Consider the following 25,035-nt stretch of genomic DNA (forward strand, 5'->3'; position numbering starts at 1 on the left):
CCTTTCAGGAACACCTATGTGGGTGGCAGCTTCTAGTCCTCCAGGCTGCTCCCAGCCCAGAGCTGAGTTCCCCAATAGGCAAATTAGGCACATGCTTGAGGCACTGGCAAGACGGGGGCTCACACACGTGCACACACACACAAGCACAAAGTTAGCTGCCAAAACCTTACCCTGAATTTTGGAATGAAAAAGTCTTGAAAGCTGTTATTCTAATATCATACTTTATGTAAGTTTTCTTTTATGTCAGATTTGAATTATTATACATGGGAACCATGAGCTTTAGGAATTTAGGGCCTCTTTAACTTGCCAAGCCCCACACCGCCCCAGGAACTTCCCTGCACCTCAGTTCTCAGAATTAATATACAAGGTCTTTCCTAACTCCAGGGTCCAGGCCAGAGAGTCGAGGATGTGTTGTACTTCTGACCCTATTGCAGCCCCCCTGACGGTTCTCCCTTCTGATGTACTCCATATCTGAACCACACAACCTCACACTCAACCATGCACAATGAACAGAAGTGTGATGTGATAATCGGTGTTCCTGACTTAATTAGGACAAATCTATGGGATAGGGAGGTCTCCTGGACCACTGAGCAATTCATTGGCACAAGGAAGTTTCTCTCTCAGATGCAGAAATATCTTGTTTTTCTGCTGTGGTCTCGACCCTTGCCCCATTTTCTCCTGCTCTTGGAGGAGGCAAAATAAGGGCCAAGGCCTGGAAACACACGTGTTTTCACTGAAGCTCCACTTGGCCTCCCAAGCCCAGGCTGTGTTGCACCAGGTTCCCTGGGGTGGAGGCTGGAGGTAGCTGCCAGGGGCAAAATGCCCACCCACTGGCCCCTCACCCTTGCTGGGCTGGCCAATGAAACAGGACGATTGTGAGGTGGGGACTGCCTGCCCCCATGAGTACCAGGCTGTTGAGGCCAGGCCATCTCCTCCTCACTTCCGTTCTGACTGCAGTCTGTGACTCTGATTCCATACTGGAGGGTAAGAGCAATTTTACTTAGTTCCAGGCTGGGTGGGCGTGCTGTCCATAGCCTCTGACTGGGCTGTGCTCAGGCTCTCCTGTCCATAGCAGTGTCGGGACGGATATAGGCAAAACTCTGGCCAGGACAGCACTGGTGGAGGCAGATAGGCCTTGGGTTTCTTCCTCAATTGACCCACAGAGAGCTGTTCCTTTTGGTTAAAATGCCTGGGACCATCCTGAATTGTGCCCATTCACTCTGTGGCAGGATGCCTGCTGAGGAAAGAGGTTAGAGTCAGAGAGGTGGCAGGTTCGTACACAGATGAAGTCCAGCTAGATGAAGGAGGAGAAGGGGATAAGTTGCTTCTTAGCTTGCCCAGGTGGGACAAAGGAAGAAGCATGTTCAAAGGCAGCTTGAGAAAAGCCAAGCTGAGCTCTGACCTCAGACTGGAGTTAGGAGTCCAGTTCTACCACTTGATTATACTCAGCAAACGTTGATTGAGCAGATTCTATGGGCCAGACACTGGGTTGGTTCTCAGGATACAAAGATGAGGGTGACATAGTTGTTGTCTGCAGATTTGGGATACCTGTAGGCATGGGGATATCTGACATTGAGAGGCTCCAATGGGATAAAGTGAGAAAAACCTGGCGTAGGTGGGAACTTATGAAAAATTGTATTTTTCAAGGCATTTTCAGACAGCAGCAACTGGAGCTGCCTGATCTTTGCCAAGCCCAATCCCAGGTACCCCAGTGAGTGCTGCGCCTGAGGCATCCGGGTGGTTTTCAGCTGTAGCTGCAGGTCAGCATGGGAAGGATTTTGGAGGTCTGGCCAGCCCCTCATGTAGTAGAGGACTGGGTCCCTGGTCTGGGAGGTCCTGGTTTGGATCAAGCCTCATAGAGTGGGGGCATCTCACCCCCAGGGACTCCATTAGGAGTAAGGCTGGCTCTGCCTAGTTAATAGGGTGGAGGGGTCCCTTCGTGCCAGCAGAGTATGTCCAGAGAAACATGATGGTGTCAGCGCCGTTCCAGAGCCAAGCAGTGGGAAGGGAGTGCTGCAGCTTAATTGACAATCTGGAGTCTAAAGGAGAGACACAGGACTTGTCTTTTTTAGGTGGCTGCAGGGACAAACTTTCTGACTACTCCTTGTCAAGCCAGAGGACCGGTGGCCCATAACACTTGGCTGAAGACAGTAGGTAATGGTTTTTGGCAAGTAGAAGCTTTCAACCACAATTCCTTAATGTGGAAAGGAACTTGTCCTAAAAATGCAGTGGAGGGATGCTCTACTCTAGCTGTTCCTTGAGGGTACAGATATGGGTGTGTGCGTGTGTATGGGGGTGTGTGTGTGTATGGGTGTGTGGGTGTGTATGGGGGTGTGTGTATGGGGGTGTGTGTGTATGGGTGTGTGTGTGTGGGTGTGTATGTGTGTTGGGCATCAAGATACTAACAGTTCTCTTGCAGGGCTGAATGAAAACTTTCAGACAGTGCTCCTGAGAGCCAGATAAAGCTGAATTGATTACTGGTTCTGCCATTTATCATTGGGTTGTGAAATTGCCATGTGAAATTGCCAATATTCTACATTTTGAACCTTAAAAATGGCAGTTTCAGGCCTGGTGCAGTGGCTCACACTTGTAATCCTAGCACTCTGGGAGGCTGAGGTGGGAGGATTGCTGAGGTCAAGGGTTCAAGACCATCCTGAGCAAGAGCGAGACCCCATCTCTACTAAAAATAGAAAAATAGCTGGGTATGGTAGCACGTGCCTGTAGTCCCAGCTACTCGGGAGGCTGATGCAGGAGGATCACTTGAGCCCAAGAGTTTGAGGTTGCAGTAGCTATGATGATGCCACTGCTCTCTACCTAGGGCTACTGAGTGAGACTCTGTTTCAAAAAAAAAAAAAGCAGTTTCACATAATTCAACACAATGGTTGCATAATCTTAAGCCAGCATCTCGGCCTCTTCAAATCCCAGGTTCTTCTATACATTAGAGTCAAAAGCAGATCTATGGATATATTATATGAAATAAGGTTTCCAAGTGCCTTATGCAAATTATACTCCGAAGAGCCCTTACCAATGTCAAAATGTTCTCATGTTCCTCATCTCACATGATCCCATTTAGCAGATTAGGAAGCTGAGTCTGAGAAGCTCCATGCAATGCTTTTAGAAGACTCAATGGTTTGGAAGTCAGAACAGTATTCTCTCAGGGATCATTTCATTAATCTCTCAGTATCCCCGATTCTAAAGTTGAGATCATTTTCCTTGGGTTCTTATAAAGATGAAAATAAATAATGTGTAAAATCTCCCAGTGTGGGAGCTGGCTTCTATGCAGATCTAATAAATACATTCCTTCTCCTTCTCAGCCTCCCCACTTGAAAAGCAGGGCAAGGGTGAGATGATTTCCAGGGTCCCTTGGCTCTGACATTCAAGGATTTTGTTGCCTTAATGCCCTTTCCTACTGGAGGAGTTGGCATTAGGCTTGGTGACCTCTCTCCCATATAGCCCTGCCTCCTGTCAGTCCCAAAGGGAACCCAGTCCTTGCATTTCACAGAATTCTGCTGTTGCCCCTAAAATTCCAGTAGGTCAAAGTGAAATTTGTCATATATTTTAACATGAAAACGGGAGATCATACTAGCCCTTTAGGATCCTAAGAACATCATGGTCATCCCTTTGTATAATTTTAAAAGTGAATGAGTCCATGCCTGTGTGAGATTTGCCAGAAAGGCCAGTGCAGTGATTTGGATTTCAAATCTCAGTCTGCTCTCTTTTACTTGTTATCTTTGGGCAGAAATTACTGAACCTCTGGTCTTCGGATTTCTCTTGTGGGAATTGAGTCCCACCTCATGGAGTTCTGTGGGCAAAATGGGATCAAAGGGGTGAGGGGTATTCAGTAGTGGTCCATAGCAGGTGGTCCATAAATACTGGTTCGCTCTCTGTGTGGAGCGCTTCATAAGTTTACAAAGTACTTCTTCATACTTTCTATCAATTAGCTCTCACAATAATATTGTGAAGTAGGTTAGGCGAGAATTACTATCCCACATTTCTGGGCAAAGAGCATGAAGCCAGGGAGGTGGGGGGAGGCAGGTAAGTCACCCAGAGAGTTAGGTGAAGCCTAGACTAGAAACCAGGTCATTTGCTTCATAATCTAGGGGTCTTTTCATGCTACTTTTTCTTGTATCCCCCACCCTACAGGGTGGAATATTAAAAGGCAGGATATGTGACCACGATGATTTTCTCTTCCTGAGCAATGTCTAAAAGTGTGTTATTCGTCTCTGGGAGACCAGAGTTTGACTTCCAGCCTCTCTATGTTTAGCTCTGTGATCTTGGACAAGTCACTTAACCTTTCTGAAGCCCCTTTTCCTCATCTCTAAAATTGGTACAGTCATAGCTAACATTTATTGAGCACTGACATGTGCCAGTCATCATTCTAAGCACTCTACATGGATTATGCCATTAAATCTTCCAACAAACATAAGATGGAAGCATGTTACAGGTAAGAACAAATTATTTGCACCTCTGCACTAAGATCATAGACCCTGTGCTCCCTATTCTACCCCATACTGTCTCTCAAAATGGTTGTGAGAATTAAATGAGATATTAAGTGAAGTAAGGACTTTACAAATAAATAGTATGCTGCAAAGGCAAACAATTATAAGTGGCACTTGGGATTTAGCTTCGTGATCCAAGTAAAATTTTTCTTCCTAGGCACGACTGAGTCTTAGATTACAATCCCCAGTTCCATTTAATAATGCTTTCCCCTGTAAAAATAGAAGGTAACAATCAAAATATTAACAATTGCTCTAGAGACCTCTGACTTTGCCCTCCCTCCAGGGTTTGGGAAAGACAACAACACCCTTTGTCTTTGGGGTCTGGCTTAGTTGCCTTCACCAGTTCGCATATTCCGGGTTTTCTCCTCCTGTCTTCCTGTAGAAAACAGCACAGCCTCATAGATTCGTCTCTCTCATTTCTGGAGAAAGCAAGTACAGAGCTCAAAGTTCTCTTCAAGTTCAGTAGAGGGCGACAAATGTACACATAGGTGATAAGAGCAGACCTTAAAAATACTCTTGACACCTAAGGGGCAACACCTGACTCTGGTAGCACCTGTCTCTGCTGCTGTTGTTATTTCTGTCTCCTTTCTTCTCTCTGTCTGCCAGTTTCATTCTCAACTCTTATTTTACCTTTAAGATCATATCAGAACTTGATATTTGATAAATGATACATTCAATCAATAGTGAAAGAAAAGATTAATTTAATTAAAGGTGTTTAAACAGCCAGTCTTTAAATGGGGGGAAATCATTTGAGTACTTTAGCTCATAGCTTACATTAAAACAAAAAAAAAAAATAGAGTTGGATTAAAGAGTGAAATTTTAAATATGCCAAACAATAGGAAAAAAATAGAAGAAAATAAAATACTTACGAAATCCTAACATGGATAAGGACTGTTTAACACTTAGAAGCAAAGAAAAATATCAATAGAGTTGACTATACAAAAACTAAAACTTCTGTACAACTGAAAATCAGGATAAACAAAACAAGAGAATAATCTGCACACTAAAGGAAATAGTCATAGCATATATAAAATGTTGGTACAAAGAGCTCACAGAAATTGATTCAAAGGTTATGTCTCTTGGCTGGGAGTGGTGGCTCACGCCTGTAATCCTAGCACTCTGGGAGGCTGAGGCGGGAGGATTGCTCAATGTCAGGAGTTCAAGACCAGCCTGAGCAAGAGTGAGACCCCGTCTCTACTAAAAATAGAAAGAAATTAGCTGGACAACTAAAAACATATATAGAAAAAATTAGCCAGGCATGGTGCCGCATGCCTGTAGTCCCAGCTACTCAGGAGGTTGAGGCAGAAGGATTGCTTGAGCCCAGGAGTTTGAGGTTGCTGTGAGCTAGGATGATGCCACAGCACTCTAGCCCAGGCAACAGAGCAAGACTCTGTCTCGAAAAAAAAAAAAAAGTTATGTCTCTAATAAATTAAGTGACAAAGAACAATTGGAGATATCATGATTGAGGAATTAATTTAGGAAATAGGCCTTTAAAAATGTACAACTCATTAATGATTGAAGAATGAAAACTCCAGCAGTGAGGTACCATTTCTTTGGTTCATTAAACTAACAATGCAAAAATGTATTTTAAGATAATACCCAAAGCTGATGAGGACAGTTAAGATAGGCCCTTTCATACATACACACTAATGTACTACTAGGTGGCAGTGTAACATACTGCAGTGTGGGAATATATATCAAGAGACATGTTCACCCCTTTTGGTCCAGTAATTTACTTCTGTGATTATGTCATAATGGGTCAATAATTTTGGGAAAAGCTATATACCAGATGATGTTTAAAATATTATTTTAAAATCAAAGTATAATTTGTCACAGAATATAAAATATTTTAAAATGGAAATAGGTTAAAAATGTAACAAAATGGAAATGGTTAAGTATATTTTGGCCATATTCACTTGATGGACTAGTATACAGACATTTAAAATAGCAATTATAGGCCAGGCATGGTGGCTCATACCTGTAATCCTAGCACTTTGGAAGGCAGAGGCCGGAGGATGACTTGAGGCCAGGAGTTCGAGACCAGCCTGAGCAAGAGTGAGACCCTGTCTCTACAAAGAACAGAAAAATTAATTGGATGTGGTGGCTTGTGCCTGTAGTCCCAGCTCTTCAGGAGGCTGAGGCAGGAGGATGGCTTGAGCCCAGGAATTTGAAATTGCAGTGAGCTATGATGATGCCACTGTATTCTACCCTGGCAATAGAATGATATCCTGTCTCAAAAAAAAAAAAAAAGTGATTATAAAAATTAGAAAATGACAAAGCAAAAATAGGGGAATAATTTTTTTGTAAAGTGTGATTTCTATGATAAAAAATAAGCAGAGACTTGTGCTGCTATAAACATTCTAGTGCAGATGTCTTTTTTATAGATTGTCTTTTGTTCTTTCAGGTAGATTCCCAGTAATGGTAGTTCTACCTGTAGCTTTTTGAGATATCTCCATATTACTTTCCACAGAGGTTGTACTAGTTTGCAGTCCCACCAGCAGCGTATGAGTGTTCCTATCTCTCCGCATCCACGGAAGCTCTAACTCTGGTGGGGCAAAGGCAATATATGTAACCTAAACATTTATACCCCCTGTAATATGCTGAAATTAAAAAAAAATTAAAACAAATAAGCAGAGAAATTCTTGTTTTCTGTAGTTTCCAAAGAGCTATATAAATGTATATATATATATATATGTGCATGTGTATACACACACACACACACACACACACACAGAATACATATTTCAAATATACTTCACTCTCCCTCCTTTCTTCCCCCTTCCATTCTTCCTTTTTCCTTCCTTTCTCTTTCTCTTCCTCCCTCCCTCTGGCTCTCTCTTGCTTTCTTTCTTTCATTATAAAAGTATCTATTTAGTCCCCACTCTGTGCTAGTAGTGTTCTAGTATTTTGTTTAATGGGGAAATGGGTGAGCAAAACAGGAATTACAGGAGAGTGCAAGGAACACAATAACAGCGATAAGCCAGGGCACTGGGGAAACATACAGGAGGAACAAACAACTGAGATGGGAGAGGGAGGACAGGGAGGACTTCCTGAAAGAGGTGATGTCCAGACTGTGTCCTAAAGGCTGAATAGGCATCAGGCAGGGAAGGAGCAACTAAATGTGGCCCAGGCAAAGTGTCAGTGGATATGCTCATGGGAAAATGTGTCTCTGGTTGCCTGTTTAACTTAAGGTGAAGCTGTGTGTGTGCGCGTGTGCGCATGAATGTGTGTGTGCATGCATAATATACCCAATGGTCAAACATGTGACCCAAGACAGAGGAAGAGGAAGAGAGAGAGTAGGAGAGTAAAAAGAAGAACAGAAACAGAATCTGAGAGAAGAGGAGGGGAAGAAAAAGAACAGAACTAGGGAGAGAGACATTGGTTTACAGTTGAGTGGAGCTATGCGAGTCATCATTCCTGGAAAACTCAAGGATGGATTCTTGGCAAGTTGACTCTTGGAGCTTTCCCTGTGCTTAATCCTGTGCTCAGATGTGAGGAAATTAGAGAGTGTTATCCCTGACATCACTGAACTCACAATCTTGCCAAGGAAAGAATACACACAGGGAACAATTGCAAATTTCAGGGCAGAAAGAGATCAAGGTAGACCACAGAAAAATCTTCCTGTAAGGAGCGAGCATTGAGAGAGCAGTTCTTAGAAGTGGCCTCTGCTGAGATGGATGCAGTCCCGTCTAGGTCCTGGCTGGGTGTGCCGTGTAGGGTCTGTCTCTCCTGTGGGTGACCATGCACATGTGGATTCCAGGGCCCAGGATGCTGTTGCTGCGAACTGTTCTGCTTCTGTTAGTCCTGCCCAGCCATGGCCAGGACACCACAACTGAAGGGACAGGAGTCCTGCTTCCCTCACCCAAGGGTGGCTGCACAGGTTGGATGGCAGGCATCCCAGGGCATCCTGGCCACAATGGGACCCCAGGCCGTGATGGCAGAGATGGTGCCCCTGGTGAAAAGGGTGAGAAAGGAGATCCAGGTAAGAACAAGGTTTTTGGCCTCCTTCATTACAGACCTCTCTTGGGTAAAGTAGGGCTTCCAGGGTGATATGAGGCATTAGTCACTAACTAAGCCCTAAACATAGGGAAGAAGCAAAACTTTTTTATGTAACCCATAAGGAATCTGAAACAGATTTGGGTTGATCTCCCAGGGATGAGGAAAGGTGGTACCCCTATAACCAAGTACCCTTTGACTCTGCTCCATTTGCATCTCCTTCCCCATCCCCCTTCCCATCCCCGCCCTCATTCCTATTCCCAACATGTTCATACTTCTGTTCCCCTTCTAGTTCACTTAATTCCCATTCCATCCAGTGACCCAACCACACTTACTGAACACCGCTTGAAGGTCACAGCCTTGCTTCTGGAGAAATCTTGGTCTAGTTAAGAAGATAAGTCTAATGCACAAGACTCTGTTAGTGGTTACTGCAAGAAAGTCTAAATATACCAAACTGAATGTGAACAAATACGCAAAGTATGAAACACAGAGAAATGCACTCAATGCAGACCTGAATTAAGCATGAAGGCTTCAAGGTGGGGAGGCAGGGCTTGAGGTAGGTAGAATAGAAGAGGAAGGGCATCCTAGATAGAGAGGACAGAAGAGCACAGTGTGGTTAACTGAGCCAGTGTATAAAGGCCTGACAGAGTGGAGGGGATGTGATGGAGACTGACAGGAGGTAAAGTTGGAGATGAATTTATGGGAGCCTGCTAGGCTGTGGGGGATTTGGAATGAAAAATTGACATTTCTTCTCTTTTGGGAGTTCTTGATGGTTCCTTGCTGTGTAAGTCAAGTAGACTGTAGATGGGAGTCACAGGGACAGTACTTTAGGCTGGAACCAACCTAGGCAGGAGTTCTGTTCCCTGTAGTCACTGAGGTCCTCTCGTTTTCTAGGTCCTGTTGGTCCTAAGGGTGATACTTGTGAGACTGGAATGACTGGGGCTGAAGGTCCCCGAGGCTTTCCGGGAAACCCAGGCAGGAAAGGAGAACCTGGAGAAGGTGCCTATGTATACCGCTCAGCATTCAGTGTGGGATTGGAGAATCGCGTCACTGTCCCCAATGTTCCCATTCGCTTTACCAAGATCTTCTACAATCAGCAAAACCACTATGATGGCACCACGGGTAAATTCCACTGCAACATTCCTGGGTTGTACTACTTCACCTACCACATCACCGTCTATATGAAGGATGTGAAGGTTAGCCTCTTCAAGAAGGACAAGGCTGTGCTCTTTACCTATGACCAGTACCAGGACAAGAACTTGGACCAAGCTTCTGGCTCTGTGCTTTTGCATCTGGAGGTGGGCGACCAAGTCTGGCTCCAGGTGTACGGGGAAGGAGAGCACAATGGACTCTATGCAGACAATGTCAATGACTCCACTTTCACAGGCTTCCTTCTCTACTATGACACCAACTGATCACTGCTCACTTAGAGCCTACACCAGGCCAAACTGCCAGAAGTCGGTCAAAGAATAGTCAACAGGCTTTCAGTGTAGTTATTATAGGAGATTGATTATTATTTAGTTTTGGAGGGCTCTGAACATTATTCATTCATTTACTCATTCCTTTATTCATTCATTCATCAAGTAACATTTTATTAAAAAAATCATATGCTATGTTCCCAGTCGTGAAGAAGACATGTTCCCTAGCCTCAAGGATTTCTTATGCAGTGGCAATAAAAGGGTATTAATAACATTTACTAGGAAGCTTCACACACATGACAAGATAACCAACTACAAAGAAGTAGTTGACAATGCTATTTTGTACCTACTGTCTCTCCTGATGTTTATGCCAACCCTGTAAGGTACATAGGAAGGATATAATTCTCCTCTTTTTACAGTTAAGGTTCTGAGGCTGAGAGACTTAAATGAATGTCTAAGGTCACACAGGTATTAAGTGGTAGAGCTAGAAATCAAATCAAGAGCTATGGACTTTTTTCACTAGGCTGTGCCTTTTTCAGAAGTACACGGCCTTTTTGTACTGTTGATAGGTGTCTGTTACCCACCTCACTTGGGGGGCCTCTGAATTTGCCTTCAGCACAAGCTAAGACCCCCCCTCCACACACACACAACAGAGCTTTCTCAGAGAAGGTGGTTCTATGATTGTGTGCATCCCATCCCAGCTGCACTACTCAATGGCCCCTGCACTGCTCTGTACTTCCTCTTCTCTGTGACTCTTCTCATGCTCCCCGCCCCCGGGGAAAGCCACCTCCACCCCCAACACTGAACTCCTCCCTGTTTCTCAAGGCCACCTGACCAGGAGCTTTACTGATGTGATATCTCACATTTTACCCCCGCTGAGAATCTTGGGTGTGAGAGGCATCCTCCCACCAGGGTAGGGGCAACTGCCAGGTAAGGACTGTGCTTTCTTCACATCTGAAATTCTTGCAGATCCTGGATAAATGCCGCTTGAAGATCAATCTCTTGAATTCCTTATCTACCCAGAATTAACTCCAATTCAGTCTCTCCACATAACCAGTCCTTATCCACAGAAACACTTTCATTTTGGGAACTCCCTGGTTTTAAGCACCCGATCCCTGTTCAACTGGATAGTGTGAATCTTTTCCCTTGAGGTTAGGGAAGATTGTGCTTTTCAGAACACTTAAGGAATTTTCACTCAAGGAAGTAGCTTGAGCCTGAAATGCAAAACCCATGAAGGTATTTGGAATCCATTCTTTCCTTGAGTACCAACAGGGTCAGGGAAGACTGCGTCTCCTGAATTTATTCTTACTCTTTAAGAATTATAGGTAGTGGATGGTGGTGATAAACATTCTCTCAGGAGGCAATCACTCAGGTGATTTTTTTTCAAAGGTTTTAGCAAAAGCAGAGTTAATAGCGTTCTGTATAAATATAGAAGAAGTATTTTGCTTACAATTTTAAATGCTGAGTGATTCCTTTGTGATTGCTATTCATTAAGGGATTATTATTTCCACATATAAAGTTTTGTCTTTTAAATGCTTGCATATCATTATTTTCTACAAGTAAAGATACTGTCCAGCATTAAATGCAAAATCACTTGCTTCACGTGACTTTTGTTTTCATTTTTGAGAAAGATACGATGTTTGGAGAGGAATGAAGAGGTGAGAGTTAACCCTGTATTAGTGAGGATTCTGTTACGAATGACAGAAACTCAGCTCAAACTAATGTGAGGGAAAAAAAAGAAAAGAAAGAAAGAAAAATGGAAAAATTTATTCCTTTGCATAATAGAAAATACCAGAGCTGTTTTGTCTGTTCTGTATTTAGGTAAGGCTTGAACCAAAGGCTCAGAGAAATCAAGTCCGTGTTCTATCTGTTCTTCCATTCTGATTTCCACAGTGTAGGTTTCACCCTCAGGTTCTGCACAGTATATTTCCAGACTTTCCCTCATGATATCAAAAAGACGGCAGCCTACCCACCTTTCGTACCCTCACACCACACCATCCATCTAGAGACATTGTCTTTTCTGGGGGTCCCCAAAGAGGAAAGAGGAAGCTCTCTTTCCCATTAGACCCAGCATCTTATTGGCTCTCACTGAGTTGTGTTCCCATCTGTGACCAATCACCGAAGTCAGGAGGATGAAATATACTTATTGACTTAAGTGTGGCTCAAGCCAACAATATTTAGAGGTGTTTTTTCTAAAGCAGAATCTGAACACTGTTACTAGAAGTGGGAGAATGAATGATGGATACAAAACAACACTTGTCCACAACAAATTCTTTTTTTTTTTTTTTTTTTGAGACGGAGTCTTACTCTGTTGCCCGGGCTAGAGTGAGTGCCGTGGTGTCAGCCTAGCTCACAGCAACCTCAGACTCCTGGGCTCAGGCAATCCTCCTGCCTCAGCCTCCTGAGTAGCTGGGACTACAGGCATGTGCCACCATGCCCGGCTAATTTTTCTATATATATTTTTAGCTTGTCTGTATAATTTCTTTCTATGTTTAGTAGAAACGGGGTCTCACTCTTGCTCAGGCTGGTCTCAAACTCCTGACCTCCAGCGATCCACCCGCCTCGGCCTCCCAGAGTGCTAGGATTACAGGCGTGAGCCGCCACGCCCGGCCCACAACAAATTCTTAATGCTACATTTGAACTTCCTTAAGTTTCTCAGAGAGATACCGCTGGAAAATTACTATTGATTTTCCCTAAAATTTCTACAAGTAGCTAATGTCTGGCCACACTCACAGTCCCACATCTGGCTAGGATCCTCACAACATTGGACATCATGTCATAGTCACTCTGAACTCTCTGGAGCAGAGTCATTTCTTTGTGAAATCAGAGGCACAGAGAGGGCCAATCTATATAATACCTCTTCAGAGAAGTTATGGCCAAGATTTCAGAAGCCATGGTCTCATGATGCCTTCAAGTATAATTGTGAATGTTTATTTCTCTTCAGTTCTGTCAGCTTTTGCTTCATGTATTTTGAAGCTCTGTTGTTAGATACGTGCACATTTAGTGTTAAGACTTCTTGGTGAATTTACCCTTTTATCATGAGGTAATGTCCTTCTTTATCTCTGATAATGTTCCATATTCTGAGGTCTTTGAAAATATAGGCATTTCACTTTCTTTTGGTTAGTGTTTGCATAGTATATCTTATTCCACCATGTTCCTTTAAATATATGTATATTATTATATTTAAAATATGTTTCTTACCTACTGCATGTAGTTGTTTCTTGCAGACTACATGTTTTTTAACCAGTCTGGAGATGTCTGTCTTTGAATTGGTGTTTAGACAATTTATATTTAATAAAATTTTTGTTATGATTAAATTTAAGATGACCATTTTATTTATGTTTGCCACCTCTGTTTTATTCTCTTTTCTGACTTCTTTTGGATTATTTAAATATTTCATAGTATTTCATCTTTATTTATTGGGATTTTGGCTTTATGTCTATGTGGTATTTTTTATTGGTTGTTCTAAGGATTACAATATATTTAACTGTTCATGGTATACTTACAGGTAACATTTTACTACCGCAAGTAAACTATAGAAGCCTTATAATCATTTTAGTTTCTTTATCCTTCCCCCTTTGTGTTATAGTTGTCACATATATTATATATATTTACATTGAAACATTATAAACAATGTTGTAATTTTTGCTTTCAACAGTCACATATATTTCAAAGAATTTAAGAGGAGAAAAATGCTCTATCCAGATATTTATCATTTCTTTTGTTCTTTATTCATTACTTTATTCCATGTTTCCCTCTGGTCTAATTTCCTCTCAACCTGAAAAAGTTTCTTTAGCATTTATTTTAGAGCAGGTCTGTTGGTGGTGAATTCTCTCAGTTTTCCTTCATCTGAGAATGCCTTTATTTTGCCTGCATTCCTGGAGGGTATTTTTGCTGGATATTGAATTCAAAGTTGACAGTTCTTCCCACACTTTATTTATTTGTTTATTTACTTTCTCCTAGCACTTTAAAGATGCTGTCTCATTGTCTTCTGGGCTCTGTGATTTCTGGTGAGAAACCTGTAGTCATACTTTTCCCTTATGTGTAATTTAGCACTTTGTTTCTTCCAGTTGCTTTTAAGATTGTGTTAATCCATTTCGCATTGCTATAGAGAAACACCTGGAGCTGGATAATTTTTCTGGTTTTTGTAGAGACATGGTCTTGTTCTTGCTCAGGCTGGTCTCAAGCTGCTAACCTCAGGTGATCCTCCCACTTTGGCCTCCCAGAGTGCTAGGATTACAGGCATGAGCCACCATGCCTAGCCTCTATTCATACATATGTATATTTATGAAATAATTCTTATTATTCACAAAATATATTTCTGAATAGCCTAAAAATTAAGATATCAAATGATGCTCAAACTTTTAATAAAATTTGGCCATAGATCTTTTTCATTTAAAATTTAAAATTTGTTTTTTAAATTATATATAATTTTTAAAATCTTATACATGCTTCACTACTTCTTTGTTGGGAATTATTAATAATAACTCCTAAAACTGTTAGGTAGATAGCAAGGGATTCCAGGTCTCCTAGAGATGAAAGTGGATGCCAAGCAGCATAGGTACAATAGAGTCTGGAAAAGTGACCTAGAACAACTGTCTTTCAGAGAGGCCCATGGGAGATCTACATGCAAGTAAGACTCAGGTCATATAACTCCCAACTGTCTAATCAAAGTGGTTCCATGGTGAAGTTTGAACCACGGGGAAGTTCCTATCTGGACACTATAAAACAAGACCCAGACCATAACCAAGGTCTCTTTTTGCCACCACAGGGGGTCTGGTCATCATCTGTGGCATATTTATCTTGCTCTACAAACCTATATCTTGCTCTTGTTCTACAATCCTATCTTGCTCACCCTCAATAAATTTTCCCTTGTGCTTATCTTACTTAAGTGTGTCTGGTCATTCTTCAGCCACAAGCTCACCAAGAACTGAGGACACAGAATGAGACTGCCAAACCCAACAAAACTAATTTTAATAATTGCTGATGTAGATTTAGGTTGCTTGGATATACTTTTAAAAAACATTTTTGAATGTCAAACATCTGATTTAAAGTTTCTGTTTACCTTTCTGATCAGAGCAGCAAAAGGTATAGTATAGTGGATATGACATTCATTAAAATCGTTAATACATACAAAAACAGTAATATTTATAGCATCGGTAAATATTTTTAAGTAGTACTCCGAAGTCAGAAAAGTTGCGGGAAAGAGACCTTTAAAATCTTGTGGTCTTGGACAATGTTATGAAATAGAAAAAAATAAAATACTTCCCAGCTGTGTGTTTTGTTTTATAAACAAAAAAAAAAATCAGAGATTTCTCTTATACTCTCTGTCATGCAGGGGTTACTTTTCTTGGTCTTCTGGGATGCAAGAGGTGATTTCTCCTGGAGTTTTTCTGGCAGTGCTGACTTACACAATTCCAAGGCTTGACCAGCCCTTAGGTTAAATCTTGCTGGATTTAAAGATGATAAAGAAGATAAAAATACACCACAAAACTCACCCACACTATGGGTCATTATTAAAGTTTTGACTTTAGTCCTCAATCTCCTTGCTATTATTTACTTTTTAGCTTCTTTACATTTTAATTTTTATTTTATTTTTTTGCATTTTGTTCACAATGTTAGTTACAATCAGTGGGAAAAGTTGACTGCAGTTGGCTTACTCCCTCTTGGCTGACACTGGACATCCTATATCCCGTGATACTTCTAAAAAAAAAAAAGGGAAAAAGGATTTAGAGATGGCAGAAGCCCCAAGAAGGCATATAATTTACCCTGAACTTGATGGAAGTCAAAGAAAATAAATCTGATCTTGAGAAAGACCCACGTTGAAGAGAGAATGTGGAGAGTACCAAAAATTCCTTAACCAAGGGAGGCTGGGGCCAAGTAAGATCCTGATTGTGACTCTGGCCCCTGATTTTTCCTGTGCCTGGAGTGAATGATGAGAATACATCAAACATTGTGCCAGAGGCTGACGTGGTCAGCATGACCTCTCCCACAGGGATCAAAGGAGAAATATTTACCTCCAAATTCAGGAATTTTATTCATGCAGCATTTTACTTAGAGATGTCTGGAAATATCCAGGTTTTTAAGAATGCTTGAAAATATTAATAACGAGATTTTTTTCTTTGCTCTTTTTAGTTTTCATCCAGGTATTTTACAGCAAATAAAAATAATTTTGAACAAAATTTACTATGTAAAAAACACATTTTTTTTCCCCAAAAGTAAGTGAAACAATGAAAATGCAGAGGCCTCTTCAATTTGTTAGCCATGTATGCTTCACAAGATCATTGTAAGTGGATTCCTGGGCCAGGAGCAAAGTTGAATCTGCTGTTTAGTATGTGAGCAGGATGAGGGCTGTGACTGGGGTAAGGGTCAGTCTGTGGCTGTGATGTGGGAGGCACCTGCTGGATATTCTGCCGTTTCTCCCTTCATGGAGGACCAATCCTTGGCCCTGCCTATAGGCAGCCCTGTGGTCCAGTCTGATCCCTTTCTCCTAGTGGCCATTGAACAGATCAGGAAAGACACTTGATCTACGCTGGGTGCTATGGTTTGAATGTTTGTTCCCTCCAAAACTCATGTTGAAATTTAGTTGCTATTGTCACAGTATTAAGAGGTGGGACCTCTAAGAGGTGTTTAGGTCATGAGGGCTTTGCCCTTCTGCCATGGGATGCCTTCCACTACGGGATGATGCAGCAAGAAGGTCTTCGCCAGTTGCTGACGTCTTATTTATTTATTTATTTTTCACGTCAGACAGGTAACGTGCCGATGTCATAACAAGGTTTGAGGGAGACACATCTCACACATCTGCGTGAACACCCAATCATCATGCGTGAACACCCAATCATCATGCTTATGAACAACAAAAGGATCAGTTGCTGACATCTTAATCTTGGATTTCCCAGCTCCCAGAACTGTGAGCCAATAAATTTCTGGTCTTTCTAAATTACCTGGTCTGTGATGATCTGTCATAGTAGCACTGGGCCAGCAAGATTTCTCCAGGAATATAAACTAGGATAGATGCAAAACATACAGATTCAAGGCTCATGGGTGGCCACCTTTTGCTCTGCAGTCTAGAGAGAGAAGAGGCCCAGCTGTGAGCAAGAAAGAGGCTTTCACAGAAACAGAATTCAAAGTCAGAGAGAGAGGGGTGGGGATCCTGGTGGTTCCCACTCTTTGGTTTCAGTCCTGCTTGAGATGTAGCTGCATCTCTACCCATGGGTCCCATGGAACACCAGTTCCTGGATTTTTATGCCATTTCCCCTTTTAACTTAAGTTAGCTCAAGTTAGTCTCTTTTATTTGTATTCAAAAAGTACACATGGTCAAGAATTATTCTGTGACTGTGCCCAGAGACCTGGCTGAGGCCTAGTTGGGGAGAATATTTGATAACGGGGTAATAGAGTCACATCATTAAGCTCCCATAAGATCAGACCTAGAACCCTAACTTTATTTATATTTATTTTATTAGCAATTAATCTTCCAGCTTAGAAATCCCTTGTGGACAGAGACTTTCTATTTTACCTTTGAACTCTTTACAAAGATCCTTCACTCATTCAGTAAATATTTATTGAGTGTCTGTTATGTACCAGGCATATCATAATTTTAAAAAATAATAGCAATAATAATTTAAATTACTATTTTGAAGTACCTGCTTGAATAGATTATGTTATTTAATCCTTACAACACCCTATAAATTAAATATCATTGACCCAATTGTTAGGTAAGAAAACTGGAGCTTAGAAAAGACAATTAACTGGCTCAAAGTTGTAGCTAGTAAACTGTAGAAGAAGGACTCATAACAGAGTTACCTGACTCCAAATATCATATGCGTAGAAAGAATAAACTCCAATTTCACTGGATTTTTTTTATAGTTTCAAGATATTTGGGTGACGGAATGTTTATACAACCTGTAGACCTAATATTAGCAATCCTGTAAATCCAAGCAGTGGAAGAACTTGCCTTTGTAGAATGAGTCATTGAATTTGCTATATGACAGAAAGTCTGGCTGTTAAAAGGAAATATGATGAAATGTCTCACTCATCATTCATGTGGACAAGTTCTGAGGACTGCACTGAGGTTCTTTGTAGTGTGATGCAAGAAAAATAAGGAGTTTGCAAAATAGCTTGTGTATGCCAGCTAAAACAGGTTAAGTCAATGTTCAACCATACTTTATTTAAAAATTTGTAAGTTAAAAATGCAGTGCTTTCTCCCTAACATGAGAAAGGAAAACATACTTCTGGAATCTTCAAGAAAAAAATAATGAATTCTAAATAACATCCAAGGTTGTAATAAACAGGGAAACATTAAATGCATCCCCATCAAAATTGGTACAAAACAAGGATGCTTGCTTTCATCATTCTTACTTAATGTTTTGGAAGTTCTGTCACTTTATCCTCTTATCTTTGAGCTTCCCCATGTTTTATTTTAGTCATATTCTTATCACAGTTTTCCGTAAAATAAGCACTCATGGAAAGGGTTTTTTTTGTTGTTTGTTTGTTTTATATATATATTTTTTTCTGCTATACTGAGTTCTTGGTTCTTCTTTGGTATGCTGTGTTAGTTTCTTTTTTTGTTTTTCTATAGTATACCAGGCTGATTCTAGCTTGCTTGTGTTGAATGTGAGCATGTCTTTCCAGCCCTTCAGCTTGCTCTGATACAGTGAAGATGAACTCTCCATGACCCCCATTCCTAATATTTGCTTGTGTCACCTCCAACCTATGGGCACAGGGTGAAAGCTAAAACCGTGCTTTCTATTCAGTGTTCTGAGACTGGGAGCACAGAAGCAGACCTCTTCTGGGGTTGTGTGTGGCTTTTGTTGGTAACCTGGGTTTTACTCTCTCTTCTGAAATGATGTTAAATGTCTGATACTACAAATCAATCCATCTCATTGGCCATATCTTGTTCCTATGGTAGAATACTCCTGGATTTCTGATAGTGCCCTGTAAACCATCAGATCTTCCACTGAGATTTCGAGGTACACTAGCCTGTACTCTGACAAGTTTTTCCTTGACTTTTCCTTAGGGTACTTACTTACCTCTTGAGTCTGCTTTTCCCCAGGTTGAGGAGAACTCTCAGGAATTGTCCAATCCCCTGCTTTCCTCAGTAGTCTCTGTGGGTGGGAGGTTACAGTGGGATTAGAAGCCTCGCCATGCTCTGTCAGGATCTTTTCTTCCTCAATAGCCGCATTTTGAAGTTTATGACTTGTCATTATACCCCTTTTCTTGTTTTGTTGCTCCTGGTGAATTTTCAGGGGTGTTAATGATTTTCTTTTGTGATGCTCATCTGAAAGAGCAAACAAATGAGACTATATAAGAATTTTTTGTTTTTTTGAGACAGAATCTCACTCTGTCACCCCGGGTAGAGTGCAGTGGCATCATCATAGCTCACTGCAACCCCAAACTCCTGGGCTCAAGCAATCCCCCTGCATCAGTCTCCCCCATCCCTTTATTTATTGAGACTTATTTTATGGCCACTTACGGTCTACCTTAGTGAATGTTTCTGTTTATTTGAGAAGAATGTATTTTCTGCTGTTTTTAAATAGAATGATCTATAAATGTCAATAGGTCAAGTTGGTTGACAGTGTTAAGTGTTCTATATCCTCACTGATTTTCTACTTGTTCTTTCAATTATTGAGAGGGTAGTGAAAACTCCAATTATGATGGTGAATTGATCTATTTCTGTAATAGGTATTGCTTCGTTTCCATCAGATTTTGCCTCATAACAGTTTTGAAATTGTTATGAAATGCATATAGTGATTTCAGTACATTCCCGCCCACAAGAAATAATTATGCAAATCTTTTCTCAACTCTGTATTCAGAGATACCATGTTGTAGTTTAAAATTGGCCATGATGGAAGTATTTATACCTGAAAATATTTCAAATCAGAGCTTTTTATTACGGGTGAGTCAGTTGTTACATATTTAATCAGCACATCACTGTGTATAGACATTTAGGATTGTTATGTCTTTTGAATAAACTTAGCTCTTCATCACTATGAAATATCCCTCTCAATCCCTGTTAAAATTCATTGCTATGAGGTCCAATGTTATATTAATTTGGCCATTTGATTTTCTTATTATATTGATGTTTGCATGTTTTATTGCTTTCCATGCTTTTATTTTTTATACTTCTTTCTTCATTTATTTAAAATGAACTTCTGATATACAGCATATTGTTGATTGTTTCTTATTTATCCAATCTGATGATCTCTGCCTTTTATTTCAGTATTTGGATCATTTATAGTTAATGGAATTATCCATATGGCTAGGACTAAATCCACCATCCTGCTATTTATTTTTACTTGTCTCATATGTTTTTTTGTTTATTATTTCATCTTTTTCTGCCTTTTTGTGGATTAAATGAGTATATTTTTGTATTCATTGTATTTTCAGTACTGGCTTATTAACTATACCTCTTTGTTTTGGTTTTCTTTGTTGCTTTATGGTTTATAAAATGCATTTCAAAATTTATAAGACTATGTTTTAACTAATATTATACATTTCGTACATGATGTATAGACTTTACAACAGTGTACTTCCATTTCCCACCTCTCATTGTGTAATTGCAGTCACATATTTTATTTCTACATACATTATAAATTATACAAGATGCTATTATTATTTTTGCTTTGCATAATGAATTGTCTTCTTTAAAAATTAAAATATATGAACAAATTCTTTTTATACTTACCTGCATGTTTACTATTTCCAGTGCTCTTTATTCCTTCAAGTTTCCATCAAGTTCTTATCATTTCCTCTGAGCTCTTTTTCCTTTTATCCGCAGAGCTTTCTTAACACTTCTGATGGTACAGTTCTTCTGGCAATGAATTTTCTCTTTATTTAACTGAAAAAATCTTCATTTTGCCTTCATATTTGAACTATATTTTCTCTTGGTATAGAATTCTGGGCTTACAGTGTTTTTCTTTCAACATTTAAAGGTTTCCTTCTGTTTGTGTAGTTTCTGATGACAAGTCTGATGTTATTCTTAAGTTGGTTTTTCTGTACACAAGTGTTGTTTGTTTCTAGATGCTTTTAAGATTAAGTCTTTATTAAGAATTTACAGCAATTTGATTATAATGTGCCTTGCTGTGATTTTCTTTAAATCTATCCTGCTTGGGGCTCATTAGATTCTTGGATCTGGAGGTATATATTTTTCATCAAATCTGAAAAATTGGGGCCATTATTTCTTCAAATTCAATTTTTAGCTGGGCATGGTGGCATGGACTTGTAGTCCCAGCTACTTGGGAGGCTGAGACAGAAGGTTCTCTTGAGCCCAAGGGTTTGAAGCAGCAGTGAGCTTTGATTGCTCCATTGCCTATTGTTGAGTGTTGGATTTTTGTTGTATTTTCTTAAAGAATGTCAGCTTTTTAAAATCCAGTATGCAGTTAAATTACTTGTGGATTAGTCTTCAAGGGAGAGTGTAAAATGAGGGAACTTGAATCTTGCGGCCAAGCAATTAAAATTGGGAAACACAGTTGCTACTGAATCATAGTTCAAAACAAAACAAACCTAATAATGTTGTCATTGTTGCTATCTGATTCTATAGCAGCAGTCACTAAATTGGAAACAAAAGGTTGTGACATCATAAAAAATTGTGTAATATTTACCAGCACCATTCAGTAATACAGCCTTAACCATACCTCCTGGAACTACTTCATAACTTGTCAAGAAAAGCAGTTTGCAGCAAGGGCATGTGGTGTGCACCTAGTATTAAAATTAATTTGTCTTAAAATTGAATGTGAGGATATTAAAAATATATTGTGAAGAAGACTGCCTGTCTCAGAGTGAAGATACTGTGGCTGAAAAGCACTAGTTTAATAAAAATTAAATGACCAAAACCCTCCAATGCTGAAGCTGAAGAAGGTAAACCTCTCCATTGTTGCCTTACAAGTCGTGGAATCTCCTGAGTGCATAGACTGTCTAGTTTTTATTTATCAGACTATTTCTACTGATGGAGTGCTTCAGATGGGGGAGGGAAACTCTTCACCTGTTTTTATTTGCCTGACCTCAGTGTCTGAGAAACAGATCTCCTTTGTTCTCCTAAGCTGCAATGGGACAAATTTAACAGGGTTTTGGCATTTCCTTTCTTTTATAAAACATGCTCAGCAAACTGTACCAGTTAACTACAGTTTGGTAAATTGTTATGTTAACAATTATGACATCTGCAATGTTTTATAAAGCAACTAATTTAATGAAGTCACTATTATGAGGACTTAAAAAAGAAAAAGAAAATGGATATGGGGAGAAGGCCTCATAGATTCATGAATGTGTTTGAGTGATATTATTAACAGAGTAAATTTTATAAAATTCAAGCCTACAAAAGCTCAACTGCTTTTTATAACTTAAGCTTGTAGAAAACTTCCTTAATATTCCACTGTTACACACACACATCTGTTAACTGACTGAGGTTTGGCAAAGGCAAATCAGTGTAAGGGGTTGAAGCAGCAGCTTCAGATTCACACATTCCTTTTGACTTATTGGAAGCAAGATATTATCTGGTTCATAGTCTTCCTTACTTGGCAGACGCATTCATTTTAGTAAATATGAATACATTAAATCTGAACCTTAAAGACAAAGGTCTTACTGTCTTCCTTATTCATGATGAATTCATAGCCACAAAATAGAAAGCATTAATTCTGGTATTCAAATGAAGAAAAGATTCAATTGAGTTGCTTTCCCACCCTGGAAAACTTTCTCTTAGAGAATAATTTCATGATGGATGATTCCATGAGGAATGAAACAATGCTGTATCCTTGCTGTAAATGCTGTAATGTCTGCATGCCAAACTGCTTTCAATGAGTGTTTTCTCTGGAAGCTGGAAATTGTGACACAGTCTAGGGCCAAAGCATTACCATCTCCTCTGTCTTTAGTAATGAAGAGGAGTATTGAGTGAAACTCTGGTGTAACAGAGATTTCGGGTATTTCCAAATGGTAACCTGATCAGGTATTAGATAAAAATGATTTCCCAGATATAACAAAAGAAGCTACCATGGTACCCCATATTTTCCTACTATATTTCAGTCCCACAAAAAATGCACATGTATTGAGAGAGATCTGTTTAAAACAGGTAAAGAATTACAACTCTCACAGTGAACATGAGAACTGAGATGTAAATCTGTTGTTTCTCTTGCTATTCTCCAGTTGTCTTTCTTGGACAAGAGTTTCTCACCAGGCTGGGTATTATCTTTTGTGTCATTGTGTAAAGGTACCCGTTTTTCATTCAATATAGCTGCTGATGCAGGCCAACTTCTTTGTGTATACCCAAAATTCTCAAAAAGACTTGGCAAGAGTAATTTTAATTGACTTGACTACTAAAGTCAATGCCTTAAGCATTGTGACAGAGACTAATGGGACTCACTGATGTTTGCATGTTCCTCTACATCTCCCAGCCTCCCTTGCAGTTAGGGCAGCCCTGTGAGTAGGCCTGGCCAGTGGAATGTGAGCAGAGTGATGGGCGTCCAAGGTTCTTTCCCATACGCTGCCTTTTCCTGCCACAGTGAGAGTGGAGGCAAACGATGATAGATGGTGGCAAGTTGCAGGGTGAAAGGAGTCTATGCCTCTGAGCCACCCTTTGGAGGAGAGCCTCCTAGAGAGCTCCCCAATCTATGTTACATTATCACATGACCAAGACATAAACCTTTATTTTGTTAAGCTTTATTGTATTATCAAATTTTGGGGTAATTTGTTACTGCTGCTAGCACTTTTCATCTTTTAGAACTCAACTTCCCACCTCTACTGTCAGTCCCAGTAAAGACTCACACTTAACACGCCATCCATGTTTTCTCAAGACAAAGCACAGCAAGTTCCTGGATGCCATACTGGAAATAAACATTTAACTGTCAAAGAATATACCTGGTATCAAGTTTTTTTTGTTCAACTCTCAGTTTCAACTGTCTCGTAAATGATAAGAAGATTTATTCTGCTAAAAAGTGATCTTTAAAATATTTTATGTATGGGTAACTATGTGAGATGAGATATGTTAATTTGCTTCACTATAGTAACTTTTTATTTTCTATATGTATCTCACAACATCATGCTGTATACCTTGAATATACACAATAAAATTTATTTTAAAAGTTAAAAAGTACTTTATGTATTAATCTTATTGTGGGGATATAATATAATAACATTTCTGCTTCTTGATTTATATAGTAAAATTAAATATATGTATTTACTATGTTCTGAAATGAGTACTGTGACTTTCAGGTGCCTCCTTGGTAGATCCATTTGTGAAATTTCGTATTCTTCCCAGGGCTAGCCGTCATATACAATAACCAGATGATCTTAAAATGTAAAAGAGTGATTTTGTTTTCATCCATCCATTCAATAAAGGTATTGAGCATCTACTGTTATCCAGGAACTGAACTGGGCACATAAAAGAACTGTGTTGTTCAATTTAGCAGCTGCTAGCCACATGTCGCTATTTAAATTTAAATTAATTTAAATAAAAAGTCAGTAAGCCACACTAACCACATTTCAAGTGCTTGATAGCTATTGTATTGGACAACACAGAAGAACGTTTCCATCATCCAGAAAGTTCTACTGGACAGCACTTATCTAAAAGGAAGATAGACATATAAACTCATATATTCTCTTTAACTTAATAACTGTTTCCATAAAAAATTATGAAATATGATATAAGAGTTAAGAAGGGACGATGCTTTAGGCTGTCAGAGAGGTCAGGAAGTCTTTGCATTAGAGATGAAGTTTGAACTAAGTTTTAAAAGATGAAAAGGAATTTGCAAGGAAAGATATTCCATTTACAGTGAAGAGCAGATGCAAAGTCAAAAAAACATAATCAAGTTGATAAGGCAAGGTGAGAAGTTTAGTGTACTAGAGAGAGAACAATATGTAAGAGAAAAGCCCAGAGATGAGGTTGAGTGTGGAAAGAGCCAAGCAAAGAGGAGCCTGGCAAGGTAGAAAGTGGACTTTGACATTCTGTCATGGGAAGCCAACAAAGAACTTTTGAACAGGAGCATAATATAATCAGACTGACATTGCGTTAAGGTCACCAGCTGGTATTATTGATGTTGAAAGACCAGATTGAAGCCTATTTGTTTTTGGGCCCAGCAAGTGAAGCCAAAGCAGTGATAATTGAGTTGACGAGGAAAGACTTAATTCTAGAGATA

At 39.9% G+C, this 25,035-nt stretch overlaps 1 protein-coding gene and 1 pseudogene across 1 annotated transcript; one reads left to right on the plus strand and one right to left on the minus strand.

Moving 5' to 3' along the window:
- The first annotated feature begins 2,077 nt into the window (after positions 1-2,077).
- ADIPOQ (adiponectin, C1Q and collagen domain containing) lies at positions 2,078-10,067 on the plus strand. The gene is made up of 3 exons (XM_045539882.1): positions 2,078-2,154; positions 8,260-8,481; positions 9,390-10,067. Exons 2-3 carry the CDS (start codon positions 8,268-8,270, stop codon positions 9,908-9,910), a joined length of 735 nt encoding a protein of 244 aa, XP_045395838.1. The 5' UTR covers positions 2,078-2,154; positions 8,260-8,267; the 3' UTR covers positions 9,911-10,067.
- A 6,587-nt stretch (positions 10,068-16,654) lies between these two features.
- LOC123630923 lies at positions 16,655-16,779 on the minus strand (annotated as a pseudogene).
- Positions 16,780-25,035: the final 8,256 nt, after the last annotated feature.

The sequence above is a fragment of the Lemur catta genome, chromosome 1 (assembly GCF_020740605.2).
Source record: "Lemur catta isolate mLemCat1 chromosome 1, mLemCat1.pri, whole genome shotgun sequence".
Lineage (NCBI taxonomy): Eukaryota > Metazoa > Chordata > Mammalia > Primates > Lemuridae > Lemur > Lemur catta.

Bases quoted from the DNA above. Each gene is read 5' to 3' on its own strand.
- ADIPOQ (XM_045539882.1), top strand. From the start codon at position 8,268: ATGCTGTTGCTGCGAACTGTTCTGCTTCTGTTAGTCCTGCCCAGCCAT. The intron at 8,482-9,389 runs GTAAGAACAAGG...CTCGTTTTCTAG, and splicing joins GGGTGAGAAAGGAGATCCAG to GTCCTGTTGGTCCTAAGGGT.